The 22,846-nt window shown below is 37.1% G+C and overlaps 2 protein-coding genes across 2 annotated transcripts in view; one reads left to right on the plus strand and one right to left on the minus strand.

Moving 5' to 3' along the window:
- Positions 1 to 7,944, plus strand: part of LOC109049070 (phosphatidylinositol-5-phosphate 4-kinase, type II, alpha a) — a 34,296-nt gene extending 26,352 nt beyond the window's left edge. The window contains exons 7-10 of the mRNA XM_019066744.2: positions 2,769 to 2,882; positions 3,021 to 3,261; positions 4,179 to 4,282; positions 4,935 to 7,944. Of these exons, the coding sequence (XP_018922289.1) occupies positions 2,769 to 2,882; positions 3,021 to 3,261; positions 4,179 to 4,282; positions 4,935 to 5,015 (540 nt within the window). The 3' untranslated portion in view covers positions 5,016 to 7,944. The remainder of the gene's footprint in view (positions 1 to 2,768; positions 2,883 to 3,020; positions 3,262 to 4,178; positions 4,283 to 4,934) is intronic.
- Positions 7,945 to 17,023: 9,079 nt separating this feature from the next.
- On the minus strand, positions 17,024 to 22,275 carry LOC122135345 (SKI/DACH domain-containing protein 1-like). Its single transcript, XM_042714251.1, has one exon. The coding sequence runs from the start codon at positions 21,670 to 21,672 to the stop codon at positions 19,276 to 19,278; it is 2,397 nt and encodes a 798-aa protein (XP_042570185.1). The 5' UTR covers positions 21,673 to 22,275; the 3' UTR covers positions 17,024 to 19,275.
- Positions 22,276 to 22,846: the final 571 nt, after the last annotated feature.

Here is a 22,846-nt window from a genome sequence, read left to right on the forward strand (position 1 = left end):
TGTCTGATTTCACATAGAACTACCGGTTTTCTCCCAATATGTTAATATACAGCCTATTATGATAAAGCTGTAAATAAGAATCTGACAAGAAAGAAGCTTGATAGAAGCTAAATATTTTAAAGTGTGTGAATAAATCCAACCACCCCTATAGATTTATGTTTCACTTTCCATAATCCGTCACCGACAGAGGAGCATCTTGGCAGCAGGGATTTAAACTTTAACAAGACTCGAACTGACACAGGCAGAGACTGGATTTTTTCGATCAGGTAGGGTACATTTCAGCCGTTTTATATATATCATGGATATATTATTTACCTGATATAAGAGTCAAGTGCTTCATTCTAGTATTACGGTAATTATCTCTTCAGCGAGCAGGACAAACAACAATGAAGAATATTAATAACTATGACTGGGACTGTCATACACATACCATTATAATGAGATCACCATTATAATAAAACGCTGTGAATTTTTAGAGTTTAGCTGCCGTGTTTCTGCACGTTGTTGCGTGAAGAACACTGCCACAAAATGAGTTCATTCAGAGCCACGCAGATACATTCATGTGCATTCGGGCCCTTTTTGCAGATAGCCTATAAGTCCTAGGAAAATAGAAATGCAGAACATTACTACTATCATATAGGCTAACGTTATAATGAGAGCACTAATGTAAAAAAATTGTGAATTGTTAGGATTTCGCTGACATTTAGTGTTAACTATCATTTAATCAAAACATAAAACATTATTAACCTCATTTGTATCTGTGAGGCGTTCATTACACATTTTCCCTGTGTGTTAACGTCAGTAATTATGGCTGTCGAATGTCTAACTTGACTCAATGTATTTTGCCCCGCCCCCAAACATATGATTTGACTATCATTCGAATATTGGCAAGATTCGAAAATTCCGATTCGACTATGAAAATCCTTAGTCGGGGACACCCCTAGTTTTAAGTTTAGAAATATTTTGAGTCTCCCCCGCCCTTGCTTCACAGTGCTTTGGTACAAATGCCTGCTTTCCTCTTTTACATCACCTACACACACACAAGTCCGGTGAGAGAGAGCAGTCAATAGTTGTCGAACTCCAGTAAGTAAGGCTGTCAAGGCTGTCCACTTGAAGGGGTCATATGATGCGATTTCAATTTTTGAATTGCAAATCCAATTGTTCTTTTGGTCAGAGCATTGGAGCATCATGGATTTGTCATGTCGAGTCGCGCCGCATCCACAGCATTACTGGGTTCTATTTGCTTTTGTCACATCGTGGCACTCGCGTCTGGTGTAGACAAGTTGTTTTGGTGTTTGTGAATCTTACGTGTATTTACCATCTGCATCACTGGCAGTATTTTCACTTGTAAACTTGTAACTTAACGTTACTTGCTCAGAGCAGAACCATGCATGGTTCATCAATACAACTCTGATTCTTCAACCGCGCCATCTAGTGGTCTGTTATTGATGCAACCACAACTGCTACAACTGATATTGGAGCGCTCAAGTGGGTATTGGAGTCATGTTGAGGTAATTAAAATATGTCAAATTAATATTCACTTATCAGGCAATGATGAGCGGGAAAATTACACAGTGTAGTCTTTTTCACCCTGCGGAGGTTTCTTTAGCAAAATAATCTGCTGACTGTACACTATCTCTCAGCTTTGCCGTGTCCCCCAGTTTGGGAACCTCTGCACTAAGGTATATAAAATAAAAGGTACATCTTTGTACCTTACCGATACATATTAGTACTAAAAAATTACATATGAATACTTTACAGAGTACCTTTTGAAGGGTACCACCCCAGTGGCACTTTTGTTCCTTTTTTGCATGTCTATTACTTCACTTTTAAAGTAAAATGGCATTCACAAGTCATTTTACTTTAATAATGTGACATATTTCTGAGTGAAACAGGATATTCAATGTATTTTATTTGCCAAGACATGATTGGCTCAAAAAAAATTGGGCTCCATGACATGTTTTTGAAGAGTAGAAGTTAAAGAAAATAAGCAATGTGTATTAATCTTTAATGGATGCAAACCCTTCATCAGTGCCCTCCCATAGATATTTGTTTACTTATGGTGCTTTCCTTGACCAAACCTATTCCTATTACTCTTCAACCTACCAACAGGGGGCACTTTTGCTATCTTTTACCTAGATTTCACAATAATATGATAGGTGTGTTTGCCTTAGAAAGTTGGGAAATCTGCAAGTGGTTGTTAAAGGCCATTAATAAGGTTTTTACTGGAGTCTTGAGCAAGGATACCAAATAAGCTAATTACACAAAATTGCTGGAATCGGTTCATTCTGGTGGTTCAAATCACCCCAGAGGAAATTTTTTCACCTGCATTCCTTTCCAATAGTTCGAACAAGCCATAAAATTGTATTACTTAATTATTGAATAATGAGTAATTACTTACAGCTGACTTCATATTGAGTTGTGCCTGACTTATGATGCAATGCTGTATATGAAAGCTTTTTTTTTTTGTAGGCCATTCTGAATATCTCTTAACACGAATGTCGATCAGCTAGTTAGGTTGTTGCCTCCTTTGTTCATTTGAGGGTCCCTTGACACTACATGCAGCTGAACATGCCAAACAAGCTTTTTCTTATGAATCTAGAGCACCCCCTGCTGCGCCGTCTGATACTACATGACATGACCAGCATATCAGGACCTGAATTCATTTAAATGTTAATGATCAACCTCTTTTGAAGCCCTTAAAAGAGTCTGCAAGTGTAAGTGAGCATCTTTAGCACACTAAATGTTGTTTCCCTCTTTTTCACCAGGCTAAAGAATTCCCCACGTACAAAGACAATGACTTTATCAATGATGGACAGAAAATATACATTGATGAAGAGAGTAAGAAGACCTTCCTTGATAAGCTACGAAAGGATGTAGAGGTAAATAATTTAGAAGTAGTCACTTTCCCACTCTGTCTCCCTTGTACTGATACAATGACTCATTTTTCTTGAATACTCACTTTGTCTCTTTCCCTTTCTCATCAAACTGTTTTTTTCCTCCCTCATATCTCTGTCTAGTTCCTTGCTTTGCTGAAGTTGATGGACTACAGTCTTCTGGTTGGGATACATGATGTGGAAAGGGCAGAACAAGAGGAGGTGGAGAGTGAGGATAATGATGGAGAAGAGGAAGGAGAGAGTGATGGAGGGATTGTAGGCACTCCTCCTGACAGTCCCAGTAACACTCTGGACAGCACTAAACCACTCTCACCGGGAGACTTCAACCCCAGTATTGACGTCTATGCCATCAAAAGCCATGACAGTGAGTGGAGCAGGAAGCATGTTGAAATGGATCCTGTGCATATATAAATTATCTGTATATATACACTTTCGAACATATATACTATATACAAAACCTTAACTCTTTCCCTGCCAAACATGGAATTTTCCGTTATGTTTGAGACAAGGCTTCCCTCCAAACCTTCCAGAATCTCCCGATCAAAAACACAGGCGATGAAGAGGAAATGTTGATTCAGGAAGTGGTTTATGACTGTGCCAGCTTTGGGGGTGCTGATGGAAGTGATCTACTGCATCTTTGTTTTGATCATCATACTGAATATGATCTAGATATAGTATTTGACAAAAACTCGATTTTATCAGCTTTTTGCTCAAAATTTTGCTTTTGTTTTATTAAACTTACCTACATTCAAGTGTTCATAAAAGAAAGAATGCTTGAAGCTAGAATAAAATGGATTGCATGTTTAGATATTCATACAATAAAATATTCTGGGGGCCGTGAAAAATGAACAAAAATGCTGGCGTGGCTGGCAACTTTTTCCAAAAACGCTGGCGGGGTTAAGAGTTAAAGTCAGCATGAAATAAAAATTGGCCCCATTTTCTCTTTTAATGTATGTCCCTGTGGTTATTGTGAACAATTCATCCATGCATGATATTCTTAAAATAAAAGCTTGTAAATAAAAATTATGTTCCCTCCTTGGATGATGTTACCAAGAGAGGTACAGTAGGTGGTGAAAATAATTTTTATAGTCAAACATTCAATTCTGCTTTCATTTTGATATGAAATAGGCACCTTCCACAATCCAATCACTTCTAGATTGATAAGCTAAGACACATCCTACTTTTTTCTTGCTGAGTATATGGTTTCTGTAATATGTTACATTATGAAAATTTGCTGTAAGCTCTGTTTTCATAAATGATGAATGTAAGTTTTTCCCCCAGATTCTCCCAGAAAGGAGGTCTATTTTATGGCTGTTATTGACATCCTTCAGCATTATGATGCCAAGAAAAAGGCTGCTCATGCAGCCAAGACAGTAAAGCATGGGGTGAGTGCTTTGACGTTTACATTTAAATGTAATTTTTCTTAATATTCAGAGTTATATCACTATAAAATTATTCTGTTAAACTTACTCTAAAAAACCGTTCACCGTAAAAATACTGTGACAGTGCTTCCAGTATTACGGCATGGTATATTGGTGCCTGTATACAACCAAGTCATATAATGTTAATATACCAATGTACTTGAACTGCATTTACCTTAAAATGTACCAATAACTACCATAGTAATACAGGGAGGAAAACAGAAAGACACATGATGAATATGACCAATAGTCATGTAGAGGCGGTGCACATGGTCGTACACTCAAAGACAAAAAACAATGAGGGTAACACACGTAATTAAAAAAATAATGCAATAGACAAACTAAATAACAGAAAATGTAACACGAAACACTCTTAATGTACATGACTGATAACAAAATGTCTAACAAAATAACAAACTTTTTTTTGGTTGGGCAGAAGAAACATTATCAACTGATTAAAAAATACTTCTAGAATTACATTGTACCAAGAGGTTTTTTTTTTCTTTGCGTATTTCTCCCAAGCATCTCATTCATCATTTATGCTCTAAAGTGTATGCATGACTGAAACCTTTTATAGCTTTATCAAGGCATCAACCTCCTGCTTTTTTCATCTTAGGCTGGGGCAGAGATTTCCACCGTGAACCCAGAGCAGTACTCGAAGAGATTCTATGATTTCATCACTACCATTCTGCCCTAGTCCGAGGCAGCTGAGCGGAGTCCACAGGGATGAAGAGGGACGCCAGCAGAGGGGTGTTGAACACTCACTCACCTGCTCTGCCACAGGGGGGCACCCCTACAGCAGCTACAACCACCATTCGTTTACATTTTGATTTTCATTTATTTGTCTTGTGGGACCATGAGAGTGATGGAAACTCTTAACTTTTTTTTGGGGGGGGGATGGGGCTTTTTACTGCTTTCTTATGCATGCCCCTTAATCTTGTTTGTTCCATTTGATATTTTTCTTGCCTTTTAAAGCGGAATGGGACGGAGAGAGGAAAGAGAGCTCATGTGATGGTCTGTGGCTCAGTTAGTAAAATTAGGTCTTTGAAAAAAGGAGGCCAAAACACAACTTCTTAATTGGAACTGTATGCGTTCTCTCACTGACTCATTCATCAGATCCCTAGCCGAACTCACTTCACGCAACCCTTGGCTGCCCGCTCTGCTTTACTCCACTGGGGTCAACAGCTTCGCAGAGACACCACGGCACCTGCTAACTCGCCTTACTCGCACAGTCCTCTTCGTTATCGGGACAGACTAACCAGAAACGCTCTTTGAGCCATTTACAAAAGGAGGACCCATCGCTCCCTAACCTGCCTTGTGTGGACAGACAGCTTTTGCATGTTGTATGTTCCTTCAGTGTTCTTAGGCAAATGCGTTTGAAATGGTGGCGAAGGTTCCGATAGGTATTTTTTCATTTGGGTTTTTTTTTTTGGAGTTTTGTTTTGCAGCAACTTGACAGAAGGGAGAATGAAGACACTGAGGCAGCAGGATCAGTGGTTTCTCTTCAGTCATCAGTGATTTCTGTTACATTAATGATTCAATTACCATCAGCACCTTAAACTGTTGCACTTTTTATTAGGATCACTCGGTCTGTTACGAGCTGCAACGATAGCACTATGAGGCACTGTTCAACGCAGCCTTGCCGTTTCACGTGTTCTCACGCATACGCTTGTTCTCAACAGACAAAACATAGTTTACCTCTTGCATCGTACCAGGACACACCGATTTGTGATGTGTTTCAGTATTCCATGGAGGTTTGGGGAAGGGGTGCTTTGTTGTATTTTTTTTTTCTTATAAAATTTTTTTTTTAAACATTGGTTTTGTTTGAAATTGTGTATGTCTTGTGAGTTTTGTTCGAAATTCTTTTGAACGTTCAAATTGGCAGCAAAATAGATGAAATGTTGTATATTTTGCACATGATGAATGGAACCAAAATGTTCACGGAATCCTGTTGGTTCTGCAGTGGTTTTTACAAGGGAAACAGAACACCTGTAACAGAGGAGGATACTTTTGTAAATGGCATTGAATTGGAAGCAGGTCATTTTAACATTTGTTTCTTAACTTTTCTAATTCAAAGATAAAAGCCTCCTCATCCTATGTTGGTTTAGACTTTTCGATCACTTGCACATATTTTTACATTGAATTTTAACCCACCAGAACTTTAAAAACACCACGCCGTGACTCAGTAAAAGTGTTCTGATAAATGAAGAATGTTACTGTTTTAAATCATACAACACAAGTACTGTGTAAAAAAGAAAGAAAAAAGAGAAAAAGATGCATGTTGCATTATTTTACGTGTCAAGTCTGGTTTAGTCCAGAGATGGTGTATATTCCATGCTTGGTCATATTTTTATTTTTTCCCCTTGTCCTAAACACCCCCAATCCCAATCCCATACCATCCCAGGTCTATTTTTTAAGATGGTCCCATACTTGCTTTATACTGTTTTCAATGTATATACACTGTGCAAGAGTCGTGCCTTTTTACTCCAAATTATTTAATTCATTATTTTAAATCTTTTTTCCCCTCCAAACAGAAGTAAAATCATATTTTCTAATATTAGGGTGGTTGTTGAAAAAAAAAATCCAGATATTTTCTTTTTTTTTAAGTGGTGTTTTGATGTTTCAAAATGTGCTGTTGCTTCAAATGGATACAAGACGTTGCATTTTCTGTTCACAACAACAACAACAACAACAACAACAACACTGAAAAGGTCACAATTTCTCTAATTCTATGTGCAAAGCCTTTGTACAAGAGTGTGCATTGTGAATTTGTTGATATGAGTAGGTGTGGCTCTTGTTATAGTGTTAATTGTAAATTTGTGTTCAGGCTTTCTCCAAGCATTTTTATCTGGAAGTATTATCTGACACCGATGTTACAGCGTCCTTGGTTAGTGTTTCATTTTCTTAATAAACTGAGCGCTGCTTGTGCCCTTGGGAAACCATTGCACAGTGGGAAAAGAAGCATTTTTATTGTTCTCGTTGGGATGAAAACAAACCCTGGTCTTCTTGGTTGTAATATTCATAACAACAACAACAAAAACCCACAATGGGCCTGACAAAAGAGGCAGTTTTAGCGGCAGACTTTGATAGTGTCGTGATCAGAGCATCGCTTCAGCTTCTGATACTGGATGCACACGCAGAGATATATATGTGAAAAGTGCTACAGTAGCTACGATACAGCTTCACTTCACGCCTTCTTAAAAAAAGCCCTCCACCATGTTCTTCATTTGCCAAAAGCAATTTTTTCTCAGTGTGTTCATTGATGGATAATTCATAACAATAAGCTTTGGAAAAAAAATGTAATGTACTTTTAGCAATTCGATTTCTATTTTCTAAACATTTATGAATGCCGCGAACGTATCGATTTTATTTGAATATGCAGGTTTACACGCTTACTGAAAGAAAAATAAAATCCCCTTCGTTTGTGTTTTAATCTAGATAGTGAAGGTAATAGAAGTGATGGGAAGCGCTGGTTATCTGCATCACACTCACAGATATGAGTTGTTTTTTGTAAAGTTGTTTTTGAGAGTAACCAAAGGGGAGGCTGTCTCATGTGTTATGATGTAAACCGATATACACTCCATTCCATAAGCATTGCTCAAAACAATAAAGCACTTTGTCTGCAATTTACGGTGCAACGTCTCATGTTTTGTGCTCTTTTAATGTATGGTCTTTCCTGAGTCACGCAGAGAATTGGCTTTCATTTTATAAAAGCTTGATAATTAGAATGCATGCATTTGCATTTTACAGTTTTGCTCCGTTAATAAACGTTTATTGCTTAAATCTAAAACACTTTACATTTTACAAAAAAAGGAAAAGAAAATGCAATCAAAGAAGTACAAAAAAGAGCGCACGGAATGCGCCAATTAAACTTATAACACCGGTCTGCATATAGGCCTGTGAGCAGAGTATTATTATTATTTTTAATAAATTAAGGAGTATATGGCTTAAATGACCTTATGCAGAGTAGACGCCATATCCTCATGAGACCCTGCATCCTCATATGAGGACATTATATTAGCCCTCATATTATTACAGTATTAGATATTATTATGAAATTTTTACACTTTTTCATTACATGTTGCCCCAAAAACATTAATATGCAAATTAGATTTAGTTTATAGATGCATTATATATAATGAGAAAACCTGTTTATGGCCATTTTACACACATTTTGCATAAAGAAAAATGGTATATCAAATCATTGTTATAACATAGTTGAAAATTATCTTTATACAAAGTTTGGATAAAAAATATTCTGAAAATTAAACATGTAACACAGGTAAAACATGTAGGCTATTGGTGATTTAAAAAAAAAAAATCAGTTGTTTTTGCCTATGCATGTTCATTCATGTCTTTTTATTTTAGTTTATTTTTTAAATGAGTCCCGATGTCCTCTTCCAAGGACGTAGCATAACTTATGAAAGAACTATAATTTATATATATATATATTATATATATATATATATATATATATATATATATATATATATATATATATATATATATTATATATATATATATATATATATATACATAAATATATATATACATTGCTTAGAGCACAATATATATATTGTGCTCTAAGCAATGTATGACATGAAAAAATACTATTTTTTCCTAAAAAATTTTGCCGGGTCTTAAGAAGTTAATTTATTCTCGAATGAAAAGTAGGCTGCGCGGAATCTACCTGCATCATGATTTACATGAAGCATTGAAAATGCATCTTTAAAAAAACTGGCGTCAAAATTCCGGAAACCGTTGTGAAACGGACATGATGGATACAGTCCAGCATGTTGAGTGGTTTGTGTTTATCTTTCATTCGCTTAAATCAATGTGGCGTCTGCCTGAATGAGGTCCATAGCCTGCACAGGCCTGTTCATAGTGAAAGTATTGCCCTGACTCGGGATGAGTGCTCACTGTTGATACAAATGTGAATATCCTGTTGCCAATTCGTTTGTAGATAATAAATGATGACTTGTAAAGCACGTTAAACATTCTGTGTAAATAGTTTAATGAAGACATCTGTACTGGTAATACCAATATCAGCGAATGTAAGCGCTCAGACAATGGGAACATGAAAAATTCGTGCATGAACTCTCTTCTGGCCTCTTGGAGGTTAGTAATGTGTTTAAGAAGGCAACAGCTGAGAGTGTAAATTCTTAAGAGGTTGCTTTTCAGCACCTGATCAACAGCCAACAATAGATGGACACGGGAAATTGTTACAATAATTAAAATAAATAGTACGCTAAACTTGAATTTAAGAACGTAATATTCGATAATATAACATGTAGGCTATTATCTATACGATTTTTAAAGGCCAGGGTCAAATGTCACATTGACACCCGTTTCTTAGATACACAGGTTCTTCTAAATTCTAAATACTCGCTTGTTCAGGGCACAGTTTCGGAATCACAGTTCATTGCTCAAAACAATAAAGCATCGTACGTTCGTTAACTTTAAATTTGAGGCCTGCTCTTCTAAGCCTCGTTATTAACGTGACATGTAGCCTAAATCCTAAATAAGCTGCAACTTAAATGAATCCTTCACCATTACTGTGTACTGTCGAATTATATACAAACACAAAATATTTTATAACATTTTCTTCTATTTATTTATTTTGTAATTTTTTTTTAAGCTTTGTCCCAGTACTCAATAACCAGTGTTAAAATATCGATTTCAGACTATATTAGCTCCAGGTCCCTGCTCACGTGGCTTCTCCTTCCTCTTCCTTGATGCATTATATTTATAAAAAAAGATATCAACATTTGGATGAATGGCCCACAAGGACCAGAGGGAGAACGGGAAATAGAAAAGATCAGATATAGGCTTCATTCTTTATTAACACTGTTTTATAGGCCAATCTATTTTTGGATGACTTCCACACCAAGTACACAAAGTAAGGTTTTTATTTTTCTCGGATGAAAGCATAAGGTTAATGCTATACTTCTCCATCATTCACTAAGAGTTACATGCTTCTATTTTACCCCAGTCCCAGGAGGAATAATGTTACCACTTAAGCAACCTTCGCATAAACCTGATTTGTGAGACCTTATTTGGTTTTTGGGAGAAAGGTATAATTAACAATCTTCACCAAAACTCCACCGACTGCTAGAATCGGAAATTTCATTTAATTTCATTTAATTTGTTTTGCGTCTTCACTTCACTTAACATAGAACCGTATACGTTTCACGTGCCATAGGTCAATCACACGCATTAATGGAATAACAGAAGAAAACAGTCGATATGAAAATAAATAAATAAATAATAAAAAGGAATTTTACACCAAAAAAAGCCAAACCTCATGTCTTCAGCGTTTCTTTCTTTTTGTCCTCCAGAAAATACAATTATTTCCTTAATTTATCAGTACACAGAGCATGTATTTTATACTAGCTAGCCTATATAACATTTACAATCATGCATGTCAGAAACCGCTTCGTAAAAAAAATATATTTTATTTTAGCATATTTTATAAGGCCTATAACATAAAACATGAAAAAGAAGAGACTGTGTTTTCCAACTTAACGATTAAGCAAAGGTATATTTTGCAGTTTTAGGTAAACCCAATTTTTACCATCATCAAAATAAACCTGCCTTAGGAGAAATATGCCAAATATTCATTCATTATTTAATTAGTATCATGGTTTACCGGGGATCAAGATCGCTGGTAGTTATTTCTTCATTCCACCTTAAATCCTTCTGTCCTCCCCTTTAAGAGAAAGTTCTCCAAACGTTTCCACCCGAGCGGGGGCGCCAGTAGCACGTGCAAAGACGAGACGTTTGTGAACCGCGTTTTTAAGAGCTGGCACTTACGCTTCTGTTCTTATTCAAACAAGTCGAGACATCGCCAGTATTTTATCATTAAAGTCCACGCAACTCTTGTATAGCTCACAGAGCAGTTGGCAAAATGAGTTTCATGTGCGAGGGTATTGTTGTATGGGGTAATTTCTATCCTCACCTTCGACCACCGTTTCGTCTTTTTCTCGGCATCGGCTTTTCCTCAACTGCTCGCTTTTTTACCTGTTTACTCCTTTGTATTAGACTACTTTAGTCGACTTTTATATTGATAAAGACCTTCACAGCTGAGGCTAGCTGGGAGAATATTTAAAAAGCACCGTTTATATACTGTATATATAACTTGGCCTGGTGTCACAAATTCCTCAGCGAAAAGAAAAAACAAGCCTGTACATCTCGAAATTTTCGTTCTTTGCTACTCTCGGGTAGCTCTAAGGCACGTCGTTAGGGTTTAGTAGTGACTTGTGTCAACATTAGTCGTTACAATAATATTTATAAAATTATTTCTGTAATAAAATCTCGCATCGCCGTGGTTATGGCTTGCGGTTAACCCCTTTCCCGTGACGAATCAGAGGGTATGCATGAAATACATCCAGTCCTTCTTTATTAATATTTTGTATATTTGACAAGGACACACAGACCGAGAGAAATTAACGGAATAAAGGCTATTCTGCCGTAGCCTGCTGTGCGGAAAACGACCATGTGGCTGCCAGTGCAGGCTTGCAGTGGGCTACGGTTTTTATTTTCTTTCTTTTTTGGGGGGGTAATTTTTGACAACCAAAACAAGGTTGTTTTCTGACAATACAAATACACCTGAACAATCGTTGTAACGGGAGCGAAGAGCTCTAAATGCTACATTTATTTGACTTTGCACACATGGGACAGGTGACTTTTTTATGTGGGAAAGACTTGTCTGTTTTCTAAATGCTCATTTTTTATTTTAAAGAATGATCTTTTAAATATGCTAATTCCCTTTGGTACTCTACTGGGATAATGCTCTACATCTCACTCAAAGTGATTGTTTTAACAGATCATCCGTAATTGGTTAAATCCACGTTACCATAAAATCACATGGGAGATTACATTCTATAGCCTAGTTATATAAGTGTAGGCCTACTTTGTATATATTAGTGTGCTTAAACCTCTTAGTGTGCTTAAACCGATCATTTCTAATGTGTGGCCTGTTCAGAATAATTGTTAGGCAGGCTCTCAGCAGAATATTACTGACCCACAGCTCATTTTTCATCAGTGTTATGAAAGACGCACGTCATCTAATGGAACTGTTAAGGGAGCTTGTTTTGGATTAGTGACTTGTTTTTACAAGTGTTTCTGAAAGAAACGTTGCTCAGAAAAGTATTGGATTTAATGATTTGGTTGACTGCAGCCCAAGTCACGAATTATTTTTCTAATATCACTAATTATTTCGACACGTGAATTGATAGTTCGCTTCAGTTAGAATTGCCCTCGTCTAAAGTAGCCTACAGTGTCCGAACTTTAAAAGGAAAGAAACAGCTAAAGCAAGATCTATTTCCGTAGAGTATCGAACATGATTTTGCTTTTGTTTGTTCATTGCTTGCCATGTGAATTATTAATCTGATTTACATTCTTTACGTTCTCTTCTCAATCATCGTCATGACTCAGAAGTCTGATTTATTTGACCTTTTTACAAGCAATAATTTTTTAAATGAAAACCTTAACAATATAAACTGGTATAAAAGTATCGTTTGTCAATGAAAATAAATTTTGAAAGTTATTTTTAACATTTTACACGAAATCGGTATGTCAGCAATATGACTACCAATTTCATTTGCAACCAAATTCAAGCTTGTCAGAACTTATTAATGATTAAAAAACGAATTAAATGCATGGATATACAATACTTTAAATAGTCTTTATTTTAAATTGTATGCTGTGACAATATACTACATGTTCCTTTCATATTAATAGGGCTGGACTTTTTTTTATCCGTATGAGCTTGTTTGATTCATACCCTATAAGCCATTTATGATTTTAAGTCATTGCAAGAAAATAGGGAGTCTATTTCAAATGCTCAAATTACAGATTTCTAAGATTTTGAATGAAAAGAATAGAAAGAAAATATAAAATATATTTAATATATTTCTTCATTGACTGGGGATTCAGACACAGGTCAGAGGGTCAATATATACTTTTTAAAAAATTGTGAAGTAGAGAAAATCTATTTGAGTTTTTTTCTATTTATTGCATTCGGTGGTTATTAATAATAACAGATATGCTGTTGAAAATAAAATTGCACATTTTCTGGGTAACCATAAGGTATAAGGTGAATTCTGAGAATAATTTAATTTTTTATTATTTATTGCGTGCGGAGCAATACTCTATTTGCTTAATTAAACAGTCTCTTATAATTTATATTTTGCTGTCATTGTCTGAAACAGAGAAACGGTAACCTCTTTTTTGGAGTTTGTGAGAAGGTAGGTCCTTTCAGGATACGCGTTCAGTCTGCAGATAACGGAGGAATCTCTTACCACGAGGCCGACGAGGACCGCAGTTTATCAGAGTAAAAGTGATGCAGATATGTCATTGTTTAGACCTAACTCTCCAGTTTCTCCCTCAACTAAGCTAGATAGGCTACTCTGATAACTATTTTAGAAAAGATATATATAACGCAAGTTCAGACACATCTGACATCCAACTGCTGTTTTTTTCAAGGAAGCTGGTATCGTTTTAAACCGAGTCTAATGGACGGTCTAGTCTGTTGGATTTGTTTTTGTGCTGTAGGCTAAAGCCTAAACCACACACACACACACACACACACACACACACACACACACACACACACACACACACACACTCTATCTATCTATCTATCTATCTATCTATCTATCTATCTATCTATCTATCTCCCTCTCTATATATAGGCCTATACACACACACACACACACACACACACATATACATATGTGTGTGTGTGTGTGTATATATAGCAATAATTATTAGATTAATCACGATTAATCACATCCAAAATAAAAGTTTTGTTTACATAATATATATGTGTACAGGGTATATTTATTTGTATATATAAAATACACACACATACAGTTAATATTTAGAAAATATTTACATGTATATACATTTATATATTTATATTATTATATTTTATATTATATATAAATATGTTTATATTATATAAACATAACATATTCTTCTTAAATATACACATGCATGTGTGTGTATTTATATATACATAATAAATATACACAGTACGCTCACATATATTATGTAAACAAACTTTTATTTTGGATATTGCATGTGTGTGTATTTATATATACATAATTAATATATATATTTATATATATTTTTTTATGTATATATATATATATATATATATATATATATATAATAGATCTTGCTATATAGTTGTGTGTGTGTGTGTCATGAAAACCAGATTGCAATGAGATTCTTAAACGGTGTATTTACACACACAGACACACACACACACACTAATATAAATACATAGTATAATAGACAGTTTGTGATTTCATAAAATGTAACTGGTCAGTGTATAGTGCATCGCTTATAGTGTGTGTGTGTGTGTGTGTGTGTGTGTGTGTGTGTGTAAATAACCGTTAAAAGATCTCATTGCAATCTGGTTTTCATGTTAATGACATTCTCGAATAACTTAAGAAGCATTAGAAAAAAATGTCAACTCGAACTGCTGGTTTTGTGGGATTAACAATGTGGTGATGAGGTGGTTTTTTTTGTTTTTTGTTTGGATCACTTAACAGCATTATTTTCCACTCATGTCCTGATCCCAAAAGATGCTTCTACGAGGCCTCTTATCCTGTTGGTTGAACCACGTGTCTAAATGTGAGGCGAACGGTTCTTATCAGTCAGAAAATGGGATGGTTTACCGTGTTTAATAAGTGTTAAGTGTTTAATAACATAGACTATTTATGCAAAACCTAGGCCTATCTCATTTATTAAGATTACTAATGACCCCTGTGTGGATTATTGGGATTATTTTTGGTTGCACTGACAATTTGGAATGGTGTTCTACTATTTATGAAAACACAACATTTGTCAGTTAAATTCGTCGGTCAGTCAGTCATAAGACTTTTACAATGTTTAATGCGTAAACTGTCATCAAAATACTTTCACATTTAAAAAAAATCTTAGGTTTTATTTCTAGGTTAATTCTTTTCCAGAGTAGAGAATTAAGCATAGGTTTTGACAGATTGAGCATAGGTTTGTTAGGAGACCGAAAATCTTTTCCTGCTTTACTCAACAGCCTAATGGTGGCCTGTTGAGTTCTGTGATTGAAGCCTCGGGTCCATTCGGCGAAGTCAGGCCTCGAAATTAAACAGTCTGCCTGTTTCGCTGTGCAAGATCCGTCTCGCTGTTCGCCGTGATATCGCTTAATTTGTTAATTACCATTTCTAATTTCTAGGATGGCCTGCCTTAAACTACTCTTTTTTTAAAAGGACATTTTCACACCGACTCAGTTCGAAGGTGTGCTCGGTTTGGTTAAAGCAGAACATGCAGCCGCTGTCTATGATTTGATAAGCCTGCCAGATAATACACAAAACATATGGATTCAGACTTCTCGCCGTTTTAAACAAGTATTTATGTAAAAAAAAAATCCTTTGGCTAAGCGATTATCTTAGTTAATTAAATGATTATTTTTATTACCCACGAACACTTTATAGGCTAGGCTACTATACATTTCGCAAGATTACTGAAAGTCTTCGTCCTGCTCTACCGCTACTGTGTGTATTTCCATTGTCTGACAGATTTGTTGCCAACTGTTTTAGAATGGGGCCGATTTATTTTTGCTTGTGGACATATTAAAGCATAAACAATATCAGATAATATTTTATTATTACATAGGCTAATTTTATTTTTTTATTTTTGGAGATTTGTCTTATTTTGTTTTGTTGCTGTTTTTTTGGGCCAAAACGCACTGTATAAAATGTGTGACGTATTTTTTAAACGTTAACGATATGAACCACTGTTATACAATTACATGTAGTTAATGGTGCGAAAGGTAAATTGGGTGAATTTAATAGTATATAATTCATATAAAATTTACATGTAATTTAGAAGGACACCGACTCTTTCAACCGCCAGTATCCTCACATTTACCAATGTCTACAAACAAGTGGCTACTGCTACTAGTCTATCGCTTGTTTTTCTTATGCACAAATTACCCAATTAACAATTTAATTTTTCCCTTAGGCCTATATCTCAGGACGTACCATAGATCTACACCAGGAACTTTGGAGCTGCAATGCATTTAGGTTCAGGCTAATTGTGCGCCGTTATGGTGTAAGTTTTAAACCTTTTTCAAAAACTCTGTCCTTTCTTTCTTCCTCTTGCTCCTCTGCTTTCAATCTTAAGCTGCTTGGAGAAAGGAAGTCAGAGGAAGAAGCTTATCTTGAGCAGAGCTGGTGGTAATATCTTAAAGATATCTTAACTATATAATACCAGAGACATAATTCTGCCTCGTCTGACGCAGATTAAACAGTTAGCCTATACAAACTATGATATGGAAACACGGTAATGTAACCAGATCATGTCTGTTGTAGACCTCATCTGAAATGTGCTGTTTTTAGTAGACGTACTTGCTTTTCCTGTTTCCTTTCTCTACTTAGAGTAGCCTGTATACCCTAAGCGCGCTCATGTGTGGTTATAGGCTTATGAGTAGTGTGCTTGAGTGCATAGTGTGTAGGCTATAGCAGGGCACGAGACTATCGGTTTCTAAACCCCTCCCCCACATTAATACTTTTCTTTACAATAAACAACTTATCTCAAAGTTTGATCTAACATTTGCTTGAACTGCACGTTACCTCAAGAAAGCGACATACAACGGTTATAATAACAATGGATATCCTATTAATGAGTTAAATGTTAAAAAGGAACGATCTCACATTACACTCAGATGTATTTAATAAAGTTTCACGATAAAAAGAAAAAGAAAGTGCTTCAAAATCCACCTCACGTTTTCAAGTTTTCATTTCGAGTGCATTTATCCTATACAACAATGGTATACAAAAACCAGGAAAATCACAAAAATAAATATGCTTTTTTATAAACAACCAGTGAATTAAATTTAAGAAAAAAAATGTCAAAATCTGACCTCAAGTATTGTAGCAAAAGCAGAAAGATAAACAAAACAAAAACAAAACAAAGTTCAACTTGACCAGATAATTTCTAACCTACCATGTTTACAGTGAGTCGCCGCCCATTTTCCCATTTCTGTTCATTGTGGAGATCATGAATTCTTTAACTTAATGGGGTTGTGATGTGCTACATTCTGTTTAATTTGGCTAGTTTTGAATTCATTCCTCTGAAGCTGAGACGACATAGGTATTCTGTCAGTCCGCAGTGCACGTTGACACAGAACGGAACAAAAAGTTCCTTTTATACGCTCGAGAGAGCAGACATTAAATAGTCACGTTACAAAAATATAGAACTACTAGGCTATATTTTAATCATTCACCTGTCAGAGTGTCAGGCTATATCGCATATTGGAACATTCACAAAGCGATGCATTTTCACTTAATAGGCTATGTCTGTCCCCACTTGTACACGTTAATCAAAACAGTACATGTAATACGTTAAATAACCTTAAAGTCTATTACGTGTTTTCTCAGAATGACGTGAACCCGGTAGCCTCGCTTTAGCCAAATCTGCAGTCTATGCCCATTTAGTGATAACTCATAGGCTTTGAATTTATGTTTTCGTGTAGGAAATTAGAATGCAGTTGAATGTTTTCGTCCCTTATAATACCAAAATTATGAATTGAGCTCAATGGCTGATCCAATCACAGATAGGCTACAATTTGCTTTTAAAGGCCTGTTTTGGAGGCAGTCTGCTTTTGCTGAAGTAAACAAATATGGTACGTCACAGTACATTCATCACAAGGCATTTATATAGGGAAGGGGGACTCTAGTAGAACACCAAGTTAACACTTAAATGTTTTTTAAGGTTATGCTTTCCAGTGCCAAGGTAATCCATGTCCTTGGAAAATAGGCCTAGTAAAGCAAAATACAATCAAAACACTGAAAAGGACAAGGCTACTTGAGTCAAAGATAAATAAACATTTACTAAGTATACCCTGACCAGAATGTGTGTATACTCCACTAAGCACCGAGGTCTTTTTTCTTTGATTTCGTCACGTATATAAAAACACTGTTGTTTGCATTTGTCTGTAGGTCGCACCGTTTAAACCTGCAACATTTACAATAAGAACGACTAACAAAAACCTGCTCTCAAAACCAAACGAGCATATTGGAAATAGCACCACATTAATAATGACTGAATTTAAAAAGGTTGTGTTTTTGGGTTAACTTGCGATGGCTTTTTTGCGTAAGAAAAAATAAAAATAAAAACACACGTAACTAATTCACCTTAATGGGCATTAGCAAAGTGCAATGCATGGTAAATTTGTGCTTTAGCTGTTCTATACCTTAAGCTATGAATGTGCTAAAGAAGGAGTTTGATTTGGTGTTTTTCCCTCTATTACATCGTGCAAATCAAACAGCTCTTGATTGTCAGTTAGAGGGGCATTGTGTTGGGCCTACCGTGAGAGTATGCTGCGCTGCGTGCGAGTGAACACAGCCAGGCGCCAACAATCGGAGCACCCATAAAATGAATAAATAAGAAGGGCATTGATAATCGGCCTATACAGTAATTCAGAAATACAGTATGTGGATGAAGCATAAAGGGAAAATACAAAACACTGGCCCAAAATATACCGACACAAGTCAGATGTTTTAAAAACAAAAGAAACATTTCAGTTGACACAGACCTGACAATTACTAAAACGCCATCCTTATGTGAGATGGTTAACCCTGCCTGCAAAATGAGCCAACATTTGCTTCTTGAGAGTCTAGTTCATCAGGTAAAAAACAGCTCCACGATGTCAGTATTGTCAATTTAAAAACAAGTTTTTTTTGTTGTTGTTGTTGTTTTGCTAGACCAGCTTATAAATACCTCCATATATTCCCGAGTCTCAAACCTCGATGGATAGACCAGCCTGTGCTATGAGGACGGTATGTGCAACATAACAACAGGCCAAAAACGTTTACATTGAAAACAACAATGCAAACAAAACACCTAACGGCAATCAGTGCTTGTCACAGTTTTAAGACATTTCCCCACGAGCTCAAAACAACAGTTCACGGAATAACAGAGGCTTTCCTGAATTTGTGGCTTGGAGGGGGAGGAACAACTGAATGACCGAGCTGCCATCTCCACACTGGGTGAGAACGATGAGGCAGTTGGTTACTTCTTGAAGAGTTAAAAGAGTAAGCGGGACTCAAATCTCCATCGCTGCCAATAACAAGAGACGGCGGAGAGGGAAAATTCGCCATGAATCTGAAGGGCTTTTTCAGAGATGCTATATTGGGGCTCGCTCGTTTGCGTTTGCTCGCGCCCGCACAGTCTTCATTCGATCCCTCACTGCTAGCGAATTTTCCTGCAGCACGGGGGCTCCGGTCAACTTTTGCAACTGATTTCGCAAATGTCCTCACACTTTCGGCTTTTTTACCTAAAAGTATCGCCCTGTAGTTTTTTCTGACCCTTGCACCATTCTTGGATTCCCCTTCATCGGAACAAGGAGAGTTTAAAGTGCTTCTCGATTCCTCATTACAGGCAGGGTGTTTTTGAACAGAGCTCTCTGTGGCTTTATAGTGGTCAGTTTCCTTAAATCTAATACCGATTCGCTGATCATCAGCTTCATTATCCTTACACTGATATTCCGGAGTCTGATTTGCATATTCATATTCGTCAAAGGTGTCCTCGACTTTAATCTTCACTTTGCTGAGTAAAAATGGTGGCGTTTTTACTGCCCTGTTGCCCTCATTGTTAAAGCCTGAGGTACTTATGGGCTCCTCGCTCTCTGTTTTGATAGGTTTTAGAGGTGAAGGCAGTTTGAGGGAAGTTTTTGCTTCCCTCTTGGAATTTGTTGCTAATGAAAGATTGCCGTCAGAAGACTTACAAACCGTTATTTCTTTGTCCGGAACACAGTGGGAGATCAAGGCTTGGGAGCATTTGTTTGCAGAACCTGGTATTCTTTGTTGGGGAAACGCATTGTTTCCATTTGCATTAGGTGTAAGCCCAGTGTCTTTAATTCTATTAGCGACAGAGTCTGTTGTCTTTGGATCATTTGAAAATTCAAGGCATGATGGTGCTTCAGAGCCCTCGTTTTGTTTTAAATCTGGGAAACATGTCCGCACGGGGCAGAACTTCTGCTCTTTTGCGGCATCACCATCCGTGGATGGTGTAAAGTCCGATTTCTCAGTTTTGCCAGTTCGTTCACAATCCAAAGTAGTTACTCCTTGGTTAGTGGGGATGTTCTGCACGTTAGGCCTGTAGTGAAAAGTTGGCTGTAAGAGCAGAGGTGCTTTTGTGTTGAGACTTGAGAACCTCGCACGCCTGAAACGAATACTCTGCACTGAAACCTGACTGGACACAGAGCTCGAATCAGACTGAGAGGAGCTCTCTTCATCGCTGCTGACATCTGAAGAATCCGACAGAGAGTCGTCGTCCTCCTCCTCCTCACCCGAAGTCCCGGAGTTGCTGGTGGTAGAAAAACTCGACCCGAAATCCGAATCGTTGTTCACCCGTTCTGAGACGGAGCTAGATTCCGTGTCGCTGCTGCAGCTTTCCTGAAAATGTCCAGTGTGCCGAGGATCGACGTACAATCCATGCTCGAGGTGGTGAAACTGGCTAAAAGATCCGTTGGGAACTTTTGGTTTACAGCACTTTGGGACGACCAAAACCGGATGGCTTCGTCTGCTCCTCGGCCAAAACTGCCTTGCGCTGCTCTCGCGCTTCCTCTTCCTTTTGTAAAGTAGGTCTGCGTTGCCTTGGTGCTTTGCCTGCGCTGCAATGGCGGACTGATAGAGCAGCGGCTGCCGATTCACAACGTGCCGAAAAAGCGTATGTTTCTGATTAAAAGCCACACAGTTGTCAGGTATCTGATCGGTTTCATAGTTTTTAAAGGGTGTAGATGCCGACTTCGTGACCGGTTGGTAGTCACGGCAGAAGGATTTACTGTAAATTTGAGGTAGATCGAAGTGAGTGCGAGGGACGGGGTCCTCTCGAACAGCTTTATTTTTGAATGAGAAAGTCTGAGGAACGCCATGCAAACTCAACCAAACTTTCTCTCTCCAAAAGTCACTTCTGGCAGAGGTGCGGTTTTTGCCATCGCAATTTTTTTCTGAGGAATTTTTTCTCTTTTCCCTTCTTTTGTTTGATTTCAATACCCGCTCAGTTTTACATGAAAAATACAGTGCCTCAACGTCCTCTCTTGAAATCAGAGTGCATTTAGCTGCATGGAAAGCTATAGAATTTATTGCTTTGAGCTTTCGCAATTCCTCCAAATCACAGTGATGCTTCTTCACGTTTAAATGGTCCATACGTTTGTGTACAGTAGTCCGCGGAATATTTTTCAAGAGGTCGGTGAAGACTTGAGAAAGGGCAAACATTTGTTTGCCTTTGATAACCAAATAGCCAAGCTTTACACCTTGCATTTCCTCAAAACCGGATTCCAAGTCCCCCATTTTCTTCATTGCATTAATTCCAACATTTAGAGCGACGGATGTCCTTAAAGTAGCTTTACTGCTGCTTCTTTATTTCAAGGCATTCTGCTGACCGGTCCAGCGTGGGCTTTGACATGTCCACACTGCGTGATGAACAAAAAGTTTTAAATAGAAAAATAAGAATGAAATGGCCTGTTTGAATTAAAACAATCAGTCCCTTGACCTGAGCACTGCATGATCGATGGAATGTGTGTGATGTTGCCGACAGGCTGGCTGCTGCCTGTCTGAGCTCCTGTATACCTGCGCTCCCTCAGCTCCCTTCCCATTTGGCCATGAGGAAAAGAGGAAGGTGAACAGCACTGCCAGTGAGAAGGATAAAAAGCGAGGAGACTAGGGAAGGGAAAAAGAGAGGAAGTGAGCGACACACACAGAGAGAGAGAGAGAGGGAGGGAGAGAGAGAGAGAGACAGAGAAATGCAGCTGCTATTCCCGTTGCTGGTTTAGTCACAAATAAAATGACAGTGGGAACTGAGCAAGGCCGGAGACACCTTCATCAATTAATGCCCCCAAAGCCGACGCTGATTGGACGTTACTGACAGGTGATGCAATAAAAATGGATATTCCACCCATGGCCACCCCCACCCCACCCCCTAGCTAATTACCATACTGCTGTAATCCCACCTCTCCTAGAGCAAATAATTCGCTAGTGATAAATTCATGCTTAGAAATTAATATTAGTCATTTTGTCGGAGTATTGTTACAACTTTGTGTTGTTGTGGTTGTGAAAAAAAAATATTAATGCTGACAGATGGGTATGTTGGGCAGCAAATACAATGATGTGCTGCTTTTTAAAATTTATTTTACATATTAAACATTGACGTGATGTCATTATCGCATTTTAATTTAAATGCTTTTTATCCTTTTAAATATCATTATACACTCTGCAAAATTTAGTGCATTTATTTTAGGGAGATAAGCATTTGAACTCCAACGGAGATAAAACTTGGAATTTGAAGCAAACATTGTTAACAGTGGCAAGTTAAAAGCCGAATGAAAATATCAATGATAGCATTTTACCAATCCCAAAAATCGTTTGAATCAAGAAGAAGAAGAAGAAAAAAGTCGTAAACAACTGTGTAGCCTATAGTGTTTTATTATTATTATTTCTTTGATATTGCTTTGCATATGTAAACAACATAAATCAC

Source organism: Cyprinus carpio, chromosome A24 (genome assembly GCF_018340385.1).
Source record: "Cyprinus carpio isolate SPL01 chromosome A24, ASM1834038v1, whole genome shotgun sequence".
NCBI classification, from domain to species: domain Eukaryota; kingdom Metazoa; phylum Chordata; class Actinopteri; order Cypriniformes; family Cyprinidae; genus Cyprinus; species Cyprinus carpio.

Excerpts from the sequence above, each read along its gene's own strand:
- LOC122135345 (XM_042714251.1), bottom strand. The coding sequence starts at position 21,672 with ATGAAGAAAATGGGGGACTTGGAATCCGGTTTTGAGGAAATGCAAGGT.